The 19,943-nt window shown below is 32.8% G+C and overlaps 1 protein-coding gene across 3 annotated transcripts; it reads left to right on the top strand.

Moving 5' to 3' along the window:
* Window positions 1–3,822: 3,822 nt before the first annotated feature.
* LOC18045760 lies at window positions 3,823–10,081 on the top strand. Of its 3 annotated transcripts, XM_024188381.1 has the most exons (10): window positions 3,823–4,325; window positions 4,706–4,955; window positions 5,192–5,426; window positions 6,263–6,432; window positions 7,069–7,211; window positions 7,408–7,585; window positions 7,708–8,296; window positions 8,797–8,909; window positions 9,232–9,475; window positions 9,638–10,081. In XM_024188381.1, exons 2-10 carry the CDS (start codon window positions 4,765–4,767, stop codon window positions 9,863–9,865), a joined length of 2,091 nt encoding a protein of 696 aa, XP_024044149.1. In that variant the 5' UTR covers window positions 3,823–4,325; window positions 4,706–4,764; the 3' UTR covers window positions 9,866–10,081. The 3 variants fall into 3 exon arrangements, with proteins under 3 accessions (XP_024044149.1, XP_006440988.1, XP_024044150.1); XM_006440925.2 differs by having other exon boundaries at window positions 3,823–4,955; XM_024188382.1 differs by lacking the exons at window positions 3,823–4,325; window positions 5,192–5,426 and having other exon boundaries at window positions 4,868–4,955.
* The last annotated feature ends 9,862 nt before the right edge of the window (window positions 10,082–19,943 follow it).

Below are 19,943 nucleotides of genomic sequence, written 5' to 3'. Positions count from 1 at the left end.
TGGTTGAAAAAATCGGTGTAACTAAGAGCACTTTAATGATAAATGGAATTAAACAAATGTTAACAATAAGTTGTTGTCTATTAGATATACCAAATTTGCCTTTGAACTGTTGTATTATGTTAAATATTTAAAATTTAATTCACTGTATAGTATTGCTAGCCCTAGTTTCCCTACTATATTTTTTTCTTTTTACAATTGATGAATATTTGATGTCAATTTTTTATTTCCCAAAGGTGTTAAAAGTGTAATGATTAATTTGATATTTAGCACCAAGGGTACTTAATTTTTAAATTTTTTTTCACTGTATACTATCGCTAGCCCTAGTTTCCTAGTAATTTTTTTTTTTTACTTTTTACAATTGATGAATATTTGATGTCAAATCTTTGTTTTCCAAGCGTGTTAAAGTGTAATGATTAATTTGATAGTTAGCACTAAGGGTGTTGAGGTCTTTTCTTGAATCAAGGGTATTTTTGACATATCACCAGTCAACTAACAGTCAAGGAAACTGAGTACAGACGGTAGGGGAGGTCTCGTAATTACAGTTATACTTTCTATCTAAGTGTCAATACGTCAAAAACTCTACTTAGATAAACTCTATTTAAAAAGTTATATCAAATAGAGTTATTGGTGCAAATTTTGTCCTAACTTATTATGTGAAAATTTCAACTGAGGAAGATCCCTTTAGGACTAAGGTTCCTCTTTATTGTATTTAGCAATGGTGAGTTTACACTTTGGGCTTATCTTAATGGGCATTTAAATCTCTTCCTCCGAGTTCACATCCTTAGGCGATGAGAATGTCCTTATCCAATGATATTCTACAAACTTGAGAAAAGGATTAGAGGGCCGAATTTGCTGGCGTATACCGTCGGACGGTCAAGTTAGTCATAGGATCTTTAGAAATATCAATTTAGAGAGAAAGAAAACTAGAGAGAGAAAGCCAATATTTCCCTTCTTGAGTCCATTTTTTCTTGCCTTTTAGTGAGAATGAAGGGCATATTTATAAACGAAATTGATTTCACTTGAGCACTAGTTACTTCGATGACAAGTGTAATTATTCTTGTGACATTTGACAACACTTGTCTTTTTATACCTATGTTGATTGACATATGAATTTGCAAGCCTGTATATAGATTAAAGGAAGAGGCGTTTTATCCGTAGGTTGTTTTTACTAAGATTCTAAAATTATAGGAACCTTGGAACTTAGGAAGTAGTTTGTCTTAGGATAGAAGCCGACTTGGCACCTTTTGGGCTTGAAGCATTGCCACTTAGTTGATTTATCCTAGGTGTTTTGTCTTAAGATAAGATCCTAGGACCTCGGTACTTTTTAGGCTTTAAAGCCTTGCAACGTAGTTGATTTATCTTAGGTGGTTTGTCTTAGGATAGAAGCCTAAGACCTCGGCACCTTTTGGGCTTTGAAGTCTTGCCACCTAGATGATTTATCATGGGTGGTTTATCTACCTCTTCATGAGCTTTATAGGGACTAAATTTATTTGGGTCATGATTAGGCCTATTCGATTTTTAGTCCAACAAGAGCCATAACATATTACTCTAATTTATAAGGTCTTGGGTTAAATGTAGAATATATATTTTGAAATGCAAAATTTGAAAAATCATACATAAAATCTATAATACGAAAAAATTATGGATTTAGTTTCTTTTGTAGATATTATCAATGTTTCAAATTTCATTTATTTTTGAACTTCTAGATTTTGTTTGCATTGGATTGTGGAGATTGGTCTTTTATGATGAATTTGAGAAATTTTGGAGATTGATATATTGATGTTGGATTGTTAAAGCTCCATAAATTAACTTAAGGCTCATTTGAAATTGCCTTTCAAAGAATCAAAAGTGATTTTCAAAAGTTAAAATTTAATTTTGATATTTAGTAAAAAAATTTTAAAATTATTTCATCTTATAATAGATTTTGAAAAATAGGAAAATAGTAACTTTTCAAAATCTGATTTTGAGAACTAGTTTTATATTTTAATACAATTCTATATATTCTCACACATGCTATAAAAATCTAAAATTATCATTATTAATTAGGAAATAAAATCATTAAATATAAAAAATTATTATTATTGCCAATTTATTTTGAGATGAAAAATAAAAAAATAAAATTAAAACATTTGTTTTAATTATTAGTTATTATATATACACAATAAAAAAATATTTTATATACATGATTATAAAATGTATAAATAAATTTTATTTAACATTATGTCCATTTTAATTTTTTATATTCTTAAATCAATTTAACAATAAAATTTATCAAATATATAACATTACTTTTAAAACATGCAGCACTTTTGAAAATAAATTTAACCAAACGTTTAACTTATTCTCTTCACAGCTAATTAATTTAACAATACATCTAATAGTAATTATTTCAAAAGCTAGAATAGTACTGAACTGATCCTAAGATTTGTTGGATTAATAAAGTAAAATTGTCGAGTAATTTATTACGTTTGAGATTAAATTAGCCAACCTAGGATGATTTCAACCTCAAAACTTTTATTTTAGGGCATCTTTTTTTAAAATTTTTTAAAAAAATGAATCCAACTTAACCAATCACTGCTTACCTAAAATTATGTAGCGGTGTTAAATGATCGACACATGTCTCTCATAACAGGAAGACTTGTGACAGTCTTAAGTAATTGACATATGGAAAAAGGACAAACACACCCCCAACCTTTAGGCAAAGGGATAAAAACTCCCTAACGTTTTAAAAAAGACATTTACACTTTAATTTATTATAATTTTACCATTATACTATTCTAGCATATAAAAAAAATTATTAGATTATCCAATTTGTCTATATATTGTTAATAAAATTATAAATATACCCTCATTGCTTCATTCCTCTATTTAAATTTTTATCAATAACCAATTTTCAAAAAAGACATCTACACACTTAAAAAAAATTGTAAATAAATTATAATTTTAAAAATAAAATTTGTTATTAATACCATAATAAATAACATAAAAAATTGGTTATAAATGTACAAGTTTAAATGATTGACATGTGGAGAATTATTAAATATACAAGTTTAAAGTTTAAATAAAATTGGTTATTAATAACCAATTTTATTTTTAAAATTATAATTTATTTACTATTTGTTTAGGTGTATAGATGTCTTTTTTAAAAATTAGTTATTGATAAAAATTTAAATAGATGAATTGGGCAATGAAAGTATATTTATAAATTTTTTATAATATCCAATTTGTCTATTTATAATTTTATTAAAAATATATAGATAAATTGGATAATCTAATAAATTTTTTTTATATGCTAGAAAGGTATAATGGTAAAATTATAATAAATTAGGATTAAAATATTTTTTTTAAAATATTAGGGGGGTTTTTATCCCTTTTCCTAAACGTTGGGGGGTGTGTTTATCCTTTTCCCTTGACACATTTCTTTCTTTGTATCGAGAGTTGTGGCAGTAAGATAAGAGGTAAAAAACTCATTTCATATTTTCATTTAATTAACAAATTGTGTACTGGATCTAGAAGTAAAACGACAATTAGTATCAGCCGAAGTTGGTAAATGTTTAAAAGTTGAGGGGAGTCAATGACATATTTAAATAGTATTTGGACCGGTGTCGATGGTCGCTGGGGTACCTGAGGACTTGCAAACGACAGGGGTACGTATGGAATTATGCCAAAACAAAATCTAAGTATCGGGGCAAAGAGTAGATGGAATTATCTCAAAACAAATCTATGTACAAACTATAAACTGTTTTTATCAATTAAAATAAATAAATATTATTAGCTAATTAACACGGATTTTGTTTTGGTAGTGAGCGAGTAAATTGATCCCACTCTCATATCTGACTTTGACCTCTGAAAGTCTCATCTGGTTAGCCAAAGTTTGATTCGTCCGGAAATAAAATCAATAAAAGGCTGCCACGTAGCTATATTCTGTGAACCTGAGCACGTCTGATCATCACCCAGAAAGAGAGACAGCACCGAACAGAACAGAAAATTTACTTCGAGATGACGAAAGATTTTTAAACGCCACCTCAATCTACTACTACACTGCGCGTTATTCTTTCTCTCGAACACTTCAGAATCTTTTTACCCAATCCAACACAAATCCTTTTTTTTTTCAATTAAATAAACCCTATATCACGACAGAATCATGTGTGTTTCTTGCTTGAAACTCGTATTCTTTGCTTTGACAGTTGAAGCAATCTCGTGAAGTTCGCTATTTCGTGAAAAGGGTTTGTGGTAGTTGGTCCAACGAAGCTAATCTGAGATGGGGTTGGTGAAATATTGAGGTTATTGGAAGAATTTTATATGCAAAATCTACATTTGTTGAGGTTAGTTCTTAGTGGCCTGGTTAAAGCAAGTTGTTGGCATTACGTTGTTTTGTTTAGTGAAGTTTCTATTTGGGTTTTGAACTGTTTTGATGAGTTAATTTGTGATTGATTTTTGAATGGTTGAAGAGTTTGGAAGTGTTAGATAGTCGGGTTTTGAATGAATAAGTTATATTTTGAGTTTTGTGATGATTATGATGGAATGGGAGGTTGTATGCGTTTGACATATTTCATTGGCAAGGGCAAAAATTTTATGCATTGACAGTAATGCTGTAGAAGAAAAAAAAAATCTTTTTTATGGTTTAAGGTAGTAATTTATTAGCTAACATTCTAGTTGTGTTCCGCAACGTGAGATTTGTATCTGAGTGAACATATTGCCACAGGGATTCAGTTCTGGGTGTCTTCAAATTTTTGTTATATAATAAGGGGAAGAGATTTGGAGATGGAAGTATCAAGCAGAACCAGAAATATGCTTGAGGGTCTGGTAAGAGAGGGGTCATTCAAATGGTTGCTTGGAAGTCGAAGTTCATTTGATGATGAATTTGAAGAAATGGAAAGGTCCCCATCCGCCGGAAGGAATTGGATACAGGAGCTCTCTCCACTTGCTAATATAGTTGTTCGTAGATGCTCAAAGTAAGTGTGATACTTTTTTACTCTGCTTTAATTGCTGGTTTTTTTCCCTCTCTTTTAAGCACATTATTTTGGTGAAATTTATATTTTAGCTTGATTAGAATTTGTCTGGTTGATTAGTTTTTAAATTGTACCTATTCTGCAGGCCAGTTTCAGAAACATCTATTTCTTAGACGCTAGTTTATCTTTTTTATTCCTTTATATACTGTCTTTATGGAAACTAGAAATTGATAATGCAGAATCCTTGGTATTTCCTCGAGTGAACTTCAAGAAAGCTTTAATGCAGAGGCTTCTGAAGCCATAAAGCATCCATCGCGTTATGCAAGGAACTTTTTGGAGTATTGTTGCTTCAGGACACTTGCTCTTTCAACTCAAGTAACTGGCCATTTAGCTGATAAAAAGTTTCGACGCCTAACATATGATGTGATGCTTGCTTGGGAAGTTCCTGCAGCTTCAAGCCAACCTTTACTTAACGTGAGTCATAATTATTACATTGTTGCTAATAATAGTGAGGAAATTTTTCAGCAATTGACAATTGTGTAATTAGCAGGAGTTGGGAATTTGAGAAACACTCTTCCATATAATTGTTGAATATATAAATACATATTATACAAACATTACATGGTTGCACCTTCAGGGAATCGTCTGATGAAAGATAATCATCATTTCTTGAATGATAATTTTCTGCAAATTTATACTTAATTGAGTTAGTGGCCATGATAAATCTTTTAATTGCTTGAAAAGCATTTTTTCTATTGCCAATTGTAGTTTATTTTGATGGGTTAATTTGCTTTCGCTCAAGGATCAACCATGTTGTAGTTGCTTAAACAGGAGGATATCTATGTCTTATATACTGTGCAGTATAAGCTGCCTGTATCTCTCTCTCTCTCTCTCTCACTCTTTCTCTTTGTTTGATGTGATATGTATCTATGTCTCGTGCATGAATAGCACTTCTGTGCCCCTAAGTTGGCATTATCAGATGGTCCTATCTAATTTTGTGGTCACTTAAGTGGCCATAGAAAATTTTCAAGTAGTGTCTATAGTATCTGGTGAAACTTGCTGTCCATGGGTTGACACTCAATTTTCTTGTAGATAGATGAGGATGCAGCGGTTGGGGTATATGTTTTTTTATAAGTTGAGAAGATATGTGTTATCTCTGTATATTTGTTTATGATCTATTTGTGAGTAATCATTTGAGTTGATATTGGCGGAGGGCCCTTTAACTTCAGAGGTCTAATTTATATGGTATCTTGAATATGATGGTGAAACTTGCTATTGATGTGAGTGTATTGGCTTTATCTTAATTGCAGGTGGATGGGGATGCAACGGTTGGGATGGAGGCCTTCTCTAGAATAGCTCCAGCAGTTCCAATCATTGCCAATGTAGTTATCAGTGAGAATCTTTTCGAGGTGCTAACGTCGTCAACTGGTAGGCGGCTTCAATACTCCATTTTCAACAAGTACATCACTGGACTGGAGAGGTACCCGTGATGCTTAACATAGGGAGAAAAAAGAAAAAAAATTCTTTATCTTTGGAAACATAAATTGTCTTTTTGTGAGTGGGAAGAGGAGGAATAATATTTACTAGCTTGCTGGACTATTTATCTTTTTTTTTTTTAAATGAATATACCATATAAATAATTGGACTGTCAAGAGACTTGTTATGAACTGTCGTGCTCCTTAAAAAGTTGTATACAAATATAGTAATTCCAAAGTATATTTATATATGATCAATATTGATGCTGGTTGTTAATTTGTTATTTAATACTCAAGAAACATTGTGGATTTGTTGAACAATGGCATTCTTCACAGGAGAAATACTTGGTTAAGATAGTGTGGGTTTGTGGAACAATGATGTGAGAAATACTTGGTTAAGATATGTTTTATCATTAATAAATTTTGATTAACTACTGCAGTTCGAATATTTTTGTTTTAGGTTAAATCCCCATTTTGTGTCAAGTTTTATTTGTTTTTCAATTTTGAATATAACATATGGATATATTTGTCTTAGTTCTTCAGTATCAAATTTTCATGGAAGTTTTCATGCTTTATGAAATCACTTTCCAATTTATGGGCGCACTTATGTAGCCATAATATTTTAATTCTTAATTCCATAGAGCTATAAAAAAGATGAAGACTCAGTCGGAATCATCTATTCTTTCTGCCATTCGTTCATCAAGAGGTGAAAAGATTCTGGAGGTGGATGGGACTGTCACCACCCAGCCAGTTCTAGAGCATGTGGGAATATCCACGTGGCCAGGTTGGTTCATTTGATAAATAACTTTTGTTAACAGGTTTTAGGACTATATTTGTAAAGAATGTATCTAATGCAAACCTGCATTTTAGAGAAATTGGAGCACTAGTTAATTTCTATGTCCTAAAGTGTCCTATTGAACTAGAAAAGAAAAATATAATGTCACATTTGCCAACTTATAGGAATCCTGGTTTATATGCAGGTCGGTTGACTTTGACAGATCATGCACTGTATTTTGAAGCCCATCGTGTTGTATCTTATGAGAAGGCAAAAATATATGATTTAGCAGAAGATCTAAAACAGGTTGTTAAACCTGAATTGACTGGACCATGGGGCACTCGACTTTTTGACAAGGCAGTCTTTTACAAATCTGTTTCCTTGTAAGTCATGATGCATATGATTTTTCATTGTTTATAGTTGCATATTTCAGTTATTTTCCTCAACTAAAAGCTTTTCTTGAAGCTTAAATAGCTGGTAACTCGTAATCGTGTTTTTCTTGTAGATCAGAACCAATAATCTTAGAATTCCCAGAGCTTAAAGGACATACACGTCGTGATTACTGGCTAGCAATAATCAGGGAAATTTTATATGCACACAGATTTATAAATAAGTTTCAAATTACAGGAGTTCAGCGGGATGAAGTGCTCTCAAAGGCTGTACTTGGAATTCTGCGACTACAAGCTATTCAAGAAATTAGTACTGCAAATTCTGTTCGTTGCGAGAGTCTTCTCATGTTTAACCTATGTGATCAGCTTCCGGGTGGAGATTTGATACTGGAAACTCTTGCAAACATGTCAAACTTAAGGGAATTAGAACGGACTAACAAGTCTGTGGGTGGGGTTGGAATGTATTCAATTTCAGCCATGGCCATGGTTTCTAACTTAGGGTTTGTGTTTGGACCAAGTTCAAGTAATAATTCTATTGAGGCTGGGGCTGGGCTTGTAGTGGGTGAGATAGCTGTGGGGGAGATGAGTCCATTGGAAAGAACTGTTAAGGAATCCAGAAATAGCTATAAAAAAGTTGTACAGGCACAAGAAACGGTTGATGGAGTTAAAGTAGATGGTATTGACACCAATTTGGCCGTCATGAAGGTATTGCTACTGATACTTAATACATGGTTTTGCATTCTGACTTATATCGAGTTGTTTTATTTTTGTTGATTTAGGTTTTCTTTACTTGTTAGGAGTGGATTTCTAGTTTCCAGTTTTATTTCTGTCTTCTTGGCCGTCATATGTAGGTCTTAATTTATGTTGATGATGATTACTGAAATGATATAATCATTGAATTGACATGAATATAAATCTTATCTTATCATCCTGCATCAGTCTTTTTCCGCTGATTATTTAAACAAAGATTATGAGTTGCATCAACTGGAATCGTGGTATTGGGTTCCGGTTGCTGACCTTATGGTCGCAGAAAGATTTACAAATGATATCTTTCATCATTTCTCTCCATCGTGTGTGGTGGGGAAGGAGGGGGAGGAGTATGGGGAGGATTATCATGTGTCAAGCTAAACCAATAATAGAGTGAGTAATTCATTTGAAGTATCAATAGAGCTTATTGTAATTCTCAACCTTATATATGCTTGTAGGAGCTTCTGCTTCCTGCCATGGAAGTTGGAAGGTGGCTTCTTTCTCTGGCATATTGGGATGATCCCCTGAAGTCTTCAGTGTTCTGTTTAGTCTTCACATTTATCATTTGCAGGTAAGAAGCAAATTTAGTAACTTTTATCTGCATAGCTAGGTAGTTGGTGATCAGCTGGCATTTTTAATTTTGATACTAAACCATGCTTATAATAACTGGACAGCAAAAGACCTTATGTAAAGTTGCAATTAAGAAGGGTGGATATTTTTAGATGTTTGATTCTTCACCTTTAGGGTTTTTATTTTTTCACTTTTGTTTTACAGAAGAGTCCATGTTCCATAGTTGATTTACTTGTAATTCTGATGATTTAAATTGTTTTCTTGCACAAATCATATACTTGGTTGGTGGCTTTCATGGAAACTTAATAGGATTTTCATTGTAGGGGATGGCTGGGCTATGCTTTGGCATTACTGCTCATCTTTTTTGCAATCTTTATGGTACTCACAAGATTCTTGAACCAAGGCAAGCCTGTTGATGAAGTTAAGGTAATAGCTCCACCACCTATGAACACAATGGAGCAGCTTTTGGCTGTTCAAAATGCAATTTCCCAGGCTGAACAGCTTATTCAGGATGGAAACATCTTTCTTCTTAAGCTACGTGGATTGCTGCTCACGATTTTCCCACAGGTTTTGCTCTCCATCTTTTTGCAAACCTTTTTAACTAACTAAGCACAGAAAAGGTCTAGTGCATACTATTATTTGGTGGCATTGGGATTATCGTTTATATCTTCAGTTCAATTTTATTTGGTGACGTGCCAACTCCTGCTGTTTTGGTGTTTTATAATCCAGGCAAGCGATAAATTTGCAGTTGGTCTTTTGTTAATGGCGTTGATTTTGATATTTGTACCCAGTAAGTACATAGTTCTACTTATGTTTTTGGAGATATTTACAAGATATTCTCCCACAAGGAGAGCAAGCACCGAGAGATGGATGAGGAGATTGAGAGAATGGTGGTTCAGCATACCAGCTGCTCCTGTAATTTTGGAAAGGGAAAATGAAGAGAGAAAGAAGAAGTGATGTGTACATTTTTATGCAAGTATATATGTTGTGTTTTTTGTACCACAGACATACATCTATGAAGTGTAAATCTCAATTATCATCCGAAAGCGGAAACTATCGGCATTGGTATAGGAAAATCAATAATTTGTATAGGAGAATATGCCTTATTAGTTGTAATGTGATGATTGTCTGTGACTGTTATTGTCATTGTAAAAATTTCAATTCAATCTCTGATTCAGGCATGCAACATGTGTAATTTCTAATGCAAATTTTACGAATTATAAGTCAAGCTAGTCAAGGGATTCGTGAGACATTTGATAACTTATTTCTTCATCATCAAACGGCAAGCCGCAATTATATATGATCGAAAACGGCCGTTTTAACTAAAGAAAGGATGAAGTGTAGTGTGAGGGAACCCCGTGAGAATAACTTCAGTATGCATTCTTAATTTTGTTGTATATGCTGAGGATTCGTAAAAACAATGTTCGAATTTGATTGTGAATAAATCTCTTGTGGAAATGACTGTCAAGGATTACGTAAACTTGGAAAGTTTGTAAATGTTCCAAAACTATAGGAAACTTGGTATAACGAATAGTTTAATTTTGGGAAAAATAAAAATACGTGACGTTGAGAGAGGACCATCAGAAGTTTACCAATTCGTTATTGCTCGATCACAGGTGCTGACTGCTGAGCTATGGGTTTTATATCAAGGTCTTGTCATGGCTTGGAACTATGGAGTTTGTTAGTTGCTCGTGGAAGTTGATAGTTTGTGTGTTGTGCAGGTGTTGAATAATTATGTGGAGGTGACTAACGAGTATTCTCCTATAGTAAGGTCGATCCAGGATCTTGTGCACAGGAATTGACACATTACTATTAACTATATTTATAGAGTGGTGAATTTTGCTGGTGATTACCTTGCGAATTACGTCTTCGACCTCTCCATTGGTCTTCACAATTTCATTAGTCTTCCAGCTGGTGTTACTCCGCTATTGCTTGTGTCACTCTGCTTTTGCTTCATGATATGTGTGGGGTTGCTTATCCCCAATTAGTGATTTCTTAGCTCTGTTTAAGAGCCTCTTTGTACCAAAAAAAAAAAGAGAGAGAGAGAGGACCATCAGATTTCTCAGACTAATTTCTACTCTGCTGAGAACAATGGCTGTTCTTTCACAACCACAAACAAGAAAGTGGACAAACAAAGTTGACAAGTTTTGCAGCCGCATCCGTCATATCTATCCTTTGACCTGGTGAATCCATGCAACAATCCGATGCCAAATGCACGATGCTTAGTGGACAATCCATTTTGGCAGAGAAAGCTCTCTCTTCTCGTAGCAAGTTCGCATCAACAACTGTCAATCCATAAGATAATGACTCGTTTTCCCAGTTCTTTAAACTCATTTCTCGAGTAAATATTTCATCTTTCTCGTGAAAGCTTCTGTTTTAGATAGATTTTGAGTGCAAACAAAAAAAGAAAACCTATCTAAAACAATAAATTTATTTTGTGGGGAAATCAGGATATCTCACTAGGTCATTGTATGCGATAATTTTAAGATCTGAGAGGAGGTAAGGAGAATGAGGGGATGCTGATGACAGTGAGAGGTATGAATCTAGAGAAAAGGTCTCTTAAAGTGAGCTTTTAACTTGCAAAACAATAGAAATGAGGTTAGAGGTGAAGCCGAGATGCCCCGGCGTTCACACTCCGACGCTTAAGTTAGCAACTCAAGCTTTCCTATGGTGACGAGAGCTTGCTAGTCCTCTAAAATCATGATTTAAGGTTGAAGAAGGGTTTTTGTGGAGTGTGTATGATCATGAATGATGAAAATAAACATGGATGCTTTTATATATCTAGTACCCCGACTGCCACGTGGCGTATTTACAATGGTTCTTGGTTGTCCTTTTACCTTTTTTATTATTTTGGGCCATTTGAGGAACATGCTTGGGGCGCAAGAAGGCATTTTATGGCGTACTTAATCCTTTTGGATACGTGGCGTAGGCTGGAAAGTGGTCCAAGGTACATCAACAGAAGTTGTCTGGTAAGGCGGCTGAGGACCATTGTCCTAAGGGCAGTGTCCTTCACTTTTGGCCGACTGTCACCACTTTTTCGACATGATATTATGACATCTGATTTTCACAAAATCAAATATTCTCTTTTTAGGCGATAGAGACGTTTCTCGTGACCAACATTTTAGATACTTTTCATTGATTGCTTCGCATATAGTTTGTTGGGTACCCTGGGGTACCGAGTTATAGGGGGCAGATCGGGTACCGAGTTTTATGGGGTAGGCGGGTACTCCGGGTACCGAGTTACAGAGGGTAGGTTAGGTACCTCGGATACCAAGTTTTATGGGATAGATTGGGTACCCCAAGTACTAAGTTATAGGGGGTAGGTCGGGTACCCTAGGTACTGAATTTTAAGGGTAGGTCGGGTACCCTGTGAACGTATAGTGACTGTCATGGTGCCTCATCAACACGTGGCATTCCACTATAATATTTTATGTGCCTCATCAACACGTGGCGTTCCACTATAATGTTTTTTGTTTTTCCCCAAACAGCTTCCATCAATAAAATACCATAACTATAAACATCGCACCTGGATGAAATATTCCTTCTAGATCTAATCCATACTCTGCAATTTTTAATTTCAATTTCTCGTAAAGATATCTCTTTACAAAATAAATTGTAACTGACCAAAACTTTGGGCGAAATTTGAACTTATGCTTGTAACAAAACTTTGAGTGAAATTTGAAGTTATACTTGAAACACTACCTGGAGCTATATCACCAATTATAGCTATTGTCATGGTTTGTGTCACTGGATCATCTATTTCACCAAAGAGTTTTGAAATGCCAAAGTCACTCACATATGCCACCATATTTTCATCCAAGAGAATGTTGTTAGGCTTTAAATCACAGTTAATCATAGGTGTTGAAAGATCACGATGGAGATATTCATGAGTCAACCCCACATCTATCATTATATTTAATCTCTCAAGGATATCTAGAAAAAAGTTGTGAGAGTACAACAATTTCTTCAGACTACCATCGGGCATGAACTCAACTACCGATGCTGTAAAATCTGGATTAAAACAACTACTAAGGATCATTATGGTACTTTCAGAATCAAAACTCCTAGCCACTCTCTCCAACTATAGATTAAAAACTTTATTGTAACATTAGTCCCATTAGAAGGTATTTTCTTTATATACTGATTAGAAACCACTTGTACCATGCAACTGGCATTCTTAATCCGTCAATAGCCTATTGAATATCTAGATAGGATACTTTTCTCCATGTTATGAGAGACAATGAATCTTTTTTATTAAGATTTTTTGTCTTTTTATTTTGACGTCTTATAAAGAAGATAATGATGAGCACTATTAGTACAATGGATATTATCGAAGCCAAAACATATTTCAGGAGAGGTGGAGTAGCTTTCTTTTGATCTTTTATTGTTACTTTCCTTGCAATGTGGCATTTAGAGTCTTGGTGGACCACAAAGTGCATAATTCCAAATAAATGATTGAGCTGAGAAGTTTTTGCATAGCCCATTGTTAGAAATTTCTACTTCTAGTTTATTGTGAGACACATAAAGTAGTTTGAGATTTAAAAGTGCCTCCAATGACTTAGGAATTTCTCTAAAGAGATTGTTACTACAGACATCTAAGAACTCCAAACTTGTCGAATTGTCAAATGATTCAAGGATATGACCTTCAAATTAATTACTGGCGAATGACATATTTTGTAATTCCTTGAGGCCACTAATGATTATTGGAATAACACTTAATAAATAATTCCTCGATGAATCTAAAGCTACCAAGGCTTTAAAATTTAGTATATTTAAAGAGAGAGAACCACTTAAATGAATTTGACATGTCTATTGCAGGAAGTGCTCAAGACTCCATAAAGATGATAGAATACTATAATTGAAGTTATTGGAGCCTAAGTTGAGTTCTCTTAGAGATATTAAACTTAGAAAGCATGGCGGTATCTGACTTGAGAGCGTATTATCACTTAACATTAATCCATTCAACGCTTCTAAGTGGCAAAGATCATAGGGAATGGAACCTTGCAAATTATTACCATCAAGGGCGATACCTTGTAGCTGTTTCAATATTCCCACTGTTAATGGAATAATTCCATCCAAGTCATTGTATACGAGATTGAAAATTATGAGTCTATTTAAATTATCAATTTGTGGAAGAATATTGCCCTTGAGATCACACTCATGTGCCTAAAAATACTAAAGTGAAGTAGATAAATTCCTAATTAATGGTTTAAGGATGCCACGTAACATATTAGAACCAAATTGTAAAGTTTTTAGATTTTTGCAATTAGTCAAAGAAGAGAGCAAGCTATACTATGAGTCAATCGTTAAGTAATTATAGCAAAGATCGAGCCTTCTGAGGTGTCTCTTGTCAATTAATCAAATATTACTTGACTGCAGAGCATATAGTTACTCTGTAATCAGCAACAACAGCTTAGTTCCTGAGATGATGTGGCAGAATTAGTTACTTGATTTAGCTTGTATCAAGCAAAGCACACGTGTGCATAACAAATTTAATAACTTGTAGATTTTAGTACTATAAATATGTAATATATTTTCATTTTGATTTAGCTAATTGAGAATCTTCTACAAGTTTCTTCTAAACATTTTCTCTTATTTTCTTGCTTGCTAAACACTATTACTCAATATTCAAACATGGTATCAGAGTTTGCAATGCCAAGCATTAATCAAAACAGTCCTTCTTATAGCTTCATTAGTCCTATTAAACTTGATCAAAATAATTTTATTTTGTGGCGTACATAAGTTTTGGCATCAATTAAAGGAAATGGCTTAGAAGGTTTCATTAACGAAGATCGTAAGTGTCCTGAACAATTTATTTCTTTTGAGAAAACCTAGAGTTAAAAATTCATCTGGAAATAGATTTAGATCAATGAATCCAAAGTTCACAACTTGGATCAAGACTAATCAACTCTCTTAAGCTAGATGATGTCATTAATTCAGTAGAATATGCTTTTAACTAGGATCGATTGTGCAACCTCAAAATAGGTTTGGGATACCAGTATGTTTATCTCTCGATCTCAAACTGGAGTTCAAACTCTTAGAATGTAGATCCAAACTATTAAGAAAGGATCACTGAATTTGCGATTACTTTACTAAGATCAAACATATAGCAAATACGTTATTTTAACTAGAAAGGCAAATAAGTTGAATGATTTTGTCATGCATGTTTTAATTGGACTTGATTCTTCAAATTATAAGACTATTGCTTTAAAATTTTAATGGAGGCTTTAAACTTAATCAATGCCAGCATGATGGAGGAAGGTCTTTTAATGGCCCAGACTGAGGGTTTGGGCTTAATTTTGACAACATTTGTCCACTAAGGAATTTTGGTTTAAGGAAATATGGTGCACCCTAATCACACTTTGGTGCTCTTTCTACGTACTACTCCTTAGTCCTGGTTCATCTCTTTTTGTATATGTTATTGGGAATGGTCTTAATTTCTTTATTGTTTCTACTTCCTCCAACTCCAACTCTAACTCCTGAACTTGTTGAAGCTATTTCTTGGTAAATTGACAGTGGAGCCATAAATCAGATCACCAATGATTTAAATAATCTTCTTCTTTCAAGCTTATATTGATTGTGCAAATTATTTGTTGGTAATGGACATGCATTATATATTAAACATATTGGATCAGTTATGCTTGACACTAATACTTCTAACTCTTTATTTCTTAATCATGTCTTATATGTCCCACATATTACCAAAAGCTTGCTCAATGTTTCCAAACTGCTTCCATATAGAGTTACAAATGTTTCCTAATAAAGTGTTTAAAAATATAGAATACTTCAAGGGCATCAGACTTAGTAGTTAGTGGAAATATTTAAATGAATCTAGTAAAGTCATTTATGATGCACGGATAGTAGGTGTAACCTTATATGGAATAAATGTGGGAAAGTCCCTAAAGATCTACATAGATCAGTTGTGAAGGTGCTATTGTTTTAGTTTTAACTGAGTCAAAATGCAATATATGATATTTGCTAAATTGTCATGCACTACAGAAATGCAAATTATCAAACTTTATTGAAACCATTAAAGTCATTATGAGATTAGAGTATAGTTTTAAGAGTATAAACTACTGGATAGCCTAACCTTCTACGAAAAAGATTAACATCAAATGACTTCATTGTAGAAATAAACAAACATAGCCTTTTATTTTATTTAGAAGAATTGACAATAACTGAACCTTTAGAAGGAGAAACAAAACATGAGGCAAAAAGTAACTCAGGTTTATTTAAAAGAACATGACTAAGGAAAGCTGAATTTACTGCAATGAACTGGGATGAGAGATTTTTGAACTCTTTATAAGCCATCTTTAGCAACTCTTTCAAGTAAGGTAATCCTTGTGCTCCTAGCTTTGATAAAGCATAGATTGCCACAAAATTCAAATAATAACATGATTATCAGAAGCAGTTTAAACAGATTAGAGAGGGGAATTAAGAACTTTTTTTCTTTACTTACTGCATTAGGCATCCATTTTAGGCACCTTGTCCTCATATCCGTCATCAAAATGGAAAACAATTAAAGAAAACATAGACATATAGTTGAAATTGGTCTAACCCTACTAGCACAAGCACATTTGCCTTTAAGATTCTAGTAAAATGCATTTCATGTTGTCGTCTTCTTAATAAATAGACGTCATACTCCAGTTTTGACCAACATTTCTCCTTTTCAAAAGATATTCCACTAAAAACCAAACTCTTCAATGTTAGAACCTTTGGTTGTGCTTGTTATCCTTCTCTTAAACCATATAACAGACATAAGTTTGATTTTAGAATTGACATATGTGTTTTCATTGGTTACAGCCCTCATTATAAAGGATATCATTGTCTTCATTCTTCAGGAAAAACTTAGATTTTAAATCATGTTGCTTTTGATGAATTTTCTTTTCTTTATGTTCTTTTATTTAGTTTAAAAAGGTTGTCAATCCATTTCAACCAATGAGTTTATTTTTTATTATTTTCCTTCTTCTATGTCTTCTTTTATTAAATTACAAGCCCTTGGGCAACACTCCCAGCAACCATCTCTAATGCTTCTCTTTCTTCACCACATACAAATTCTTCTCAACCTAATACAGTTACTTTCTCTTCCTCACATTTAGTTCATAACCATTCACTTTATTCAACTCTACATATTAATCCACCTTCACTACCACATGCATTACTTTCACCTCCAGCAATTAGGCATCCTATGATCACTAGGCCTAAAGTAGGTATTTATAAGCTCAAATTCTACTTATTAGCCTTGCTTGCTCAACCTTCGAAACCTACCTCTGTTTCTCAAGCACTCTCTAATTCAATGTGGTTCAAAACAATGCAAGAAGAGTTTCAAGCTCTTCAAACTAATCAAACATAGGATTTAATCTTGCATGATGTTCGTGTCAAAATAGTAGGAAATTGTAACACCTTAAATTCAAGAAGTGCGGTGCACGAGATGAAAGAGGTTACTTACAAATCCAAATCCTTCTGCCAAAAATCTCAAACTGAAATACCTTAAATTTTATTCAAATAAAATCACGAAACTATATGTCTAATACTAAATAATCTCTCTCGAAGATATAAATATAACAAAAGTCTCAAAACTCCCAAATTACAAGTTCATATAATAAATAAACTAAAAAAAAATGAGTATATCCTTCTTTTATTCAACTAGCAAAAGGAAACAAAACATCTCTAACTCCACTGATAAGCACACCTCTCAACAAGGTATTTAATCTGTAAAAAGTAATGACGAGGGGTGAGTTGTTAACTCAGTAAGTAAAACTATTCCCAACACACTAGGCTTATCGATACTAAAAATATTGCAAGCCTTCTTTTTAGTAAAATATATATTATAATTCATAAATTTCATAAAACAATATATGTTACAATAAGATGACATAAATTCATAATAATCTGGGATATCAAAAGCGTAGTTAATTATGAAAGCAAATCGTAGAACACATACACAGAAAGCAAAAGGTTAGCTCATGTCACATAGTGTCACTTATACTCCCGGTGACCGGCCAGAAATAGAATCAGAATTAGAATTAGAATATCGTGTGCACACTCAAAACAAAAACTCAATACTAGTCCGGAACATATATATCGTATTATACGATCAGAATCGGAATCAGAATAACTATGGAGAATGGGCCAAAACATTCAAATTAGTGTTTCGTATGTAATGACTTGTACGTGGCACTTTGTACTATATGTGGCACTTCGCAGCACTTTGGCTCTCGAGAGGTGGCCCCCATATAGTCTCAAGATGTGGCCCCAGTACAGTCATAAGTAATCTAAATTGTACATGGCACAAAACATTCGTATCAAATCCATAAATGTCCATAACAATAATTTAGGCTTGCAAAATATTTTATAAACAAAATCATAGGTAATCATGTAACAAAATCAATTATATATTTAAAAGAATTTATAATATTTTGTTAAAAATTTAGATTTGAAAACATTTACAAAAACTAATTTTGTTATGAAAATCAATTAATCTTTTAAGTAGTATAAAAACACTCATACTCATACTCATACTCATAATAATAATAATAATAATAATAATAATAATAATAATAATAATAATAATAATAATAATAATATCAAAATAAACATACATATCTAATAGATTAGGAATAAAGTCACTTACCTCAATAAAAGAATTGACCTAACACACTTCTAAGCCTCTAAGAGCCTCAAAAACCTTAAATACCTTAAAAAAATACAAGATATAACTATTACAGACTTATTCTAAGAATCTAATTTTCTAATTCATACCACACAAGGTTGATTCTCAGAATTTTAACTCTTAATCTAAAAATCGAAATGACATAATATTCTATAGAACTATTCTGGACATCCATGGGCACCTCCTGTAAAATTTTTAAGAAGATCTAATATCAAAAACATTTTTAAAACTATTTGTATCTTAAGAAATTTGAAACTATTTCACAGTACCTTAACTGAACAGAACTAGCTCCGAAATTTTTATAAAATCATATACTAATCAGAAAATTATGAAATAAAAAATTTGGATACTAGACACATATATCAATCTCTGTTTAAAATTTCATAATTTTTCGTTTGGTACTGCAAATAATTTTGTGAATTTTGTCATTCTGCTAAAGTCGAAGTTTTACAGTGCAGCAGTATCTGTTTCGAAAATACATATAAAATTGAAAACGAAGTCAAATCTCATGAAACAAATTTTATTCAATAAGCCCTATATGCCTAGTATTCAAAAAGATAAGTTTCTTAAGAAGAATCATTTAGAAAATATATGTTTAATTTCGAGATACTCATTCTGTCCAGAATTGTCCAGTGTGCTTATTGCATCAAGGATTGATTAACAAGACTCAACAATAAATCAAAGCCTTAAACACAACTTACACATACTAAATCATGTATTATGATATATAACAATATAAAATCATGCCAATTAAAACCCTAAATAGAGTGGTAGGAAAACTTATGGAGAATAAAGAGAGTAAACTTACCAACCGCTATGATTCTCTCCCAAACAAAGGTTTGAATCCTAGGGTATAAGTAAGAGAGTAATGAGTAGCAAAGAAAATAGAAGAAAACGTTGTGAACTTAAGGTTATGGAAGGGGGAAAAGTATGAATTTATAGGGAGTCGTAAGAAACCCTATTAAATGTGGAAAAATAAGCCTTTTCCAAAATTACCCCATAACAATCCTATTTATAAGGGCAATAATGCCATTTACAAATTCTAATAAAGAAAAATTTTCTATAATTTAAAATCATGGAAATTTTGGCATTATAGAAATAAATGGGTTTTCAGACTTAAGTATAACTCAGATGGATCCATCTAAAGATACAAAGTTAAACTTGTTGTAAAAGCATTTCACTAGACAAATGTGGTTGATTAATTTGAAAATCTTCGTCCAAAGTCAAAGCCTCTACAATTAGAATTATTTTGAGTTTGGCAGTGATGAATCACTAGGTGCTTAGATTGGTGGATGTCAATAATGTTTATATATATATATATAGCTTTGTAGATTCTAGTAAATCTCAACATATTTGCAAGTT

The sequence above is a fragment of the Citrus clementina genome, unplaced genomic scaffold (genome assembly GCF_000493195.1).
Source record: "Citrus clementina cultivar Clemenules unplaced genomic scaffold, Citrus_clementina_v1.0 scaffold_3, whole genome shotgun sequence".
Lineage (NCBI taxonomy): Eukaryota > Viridiplantae > Streptophyta > Magnoliopsida > Sapindales > Rutaceae > Citrus > Citrus x clementina.
Note: the sequence above shows the minus strand (reverse complement) of the source record. Positions and strands in the feature narration are given on the sequence as shown.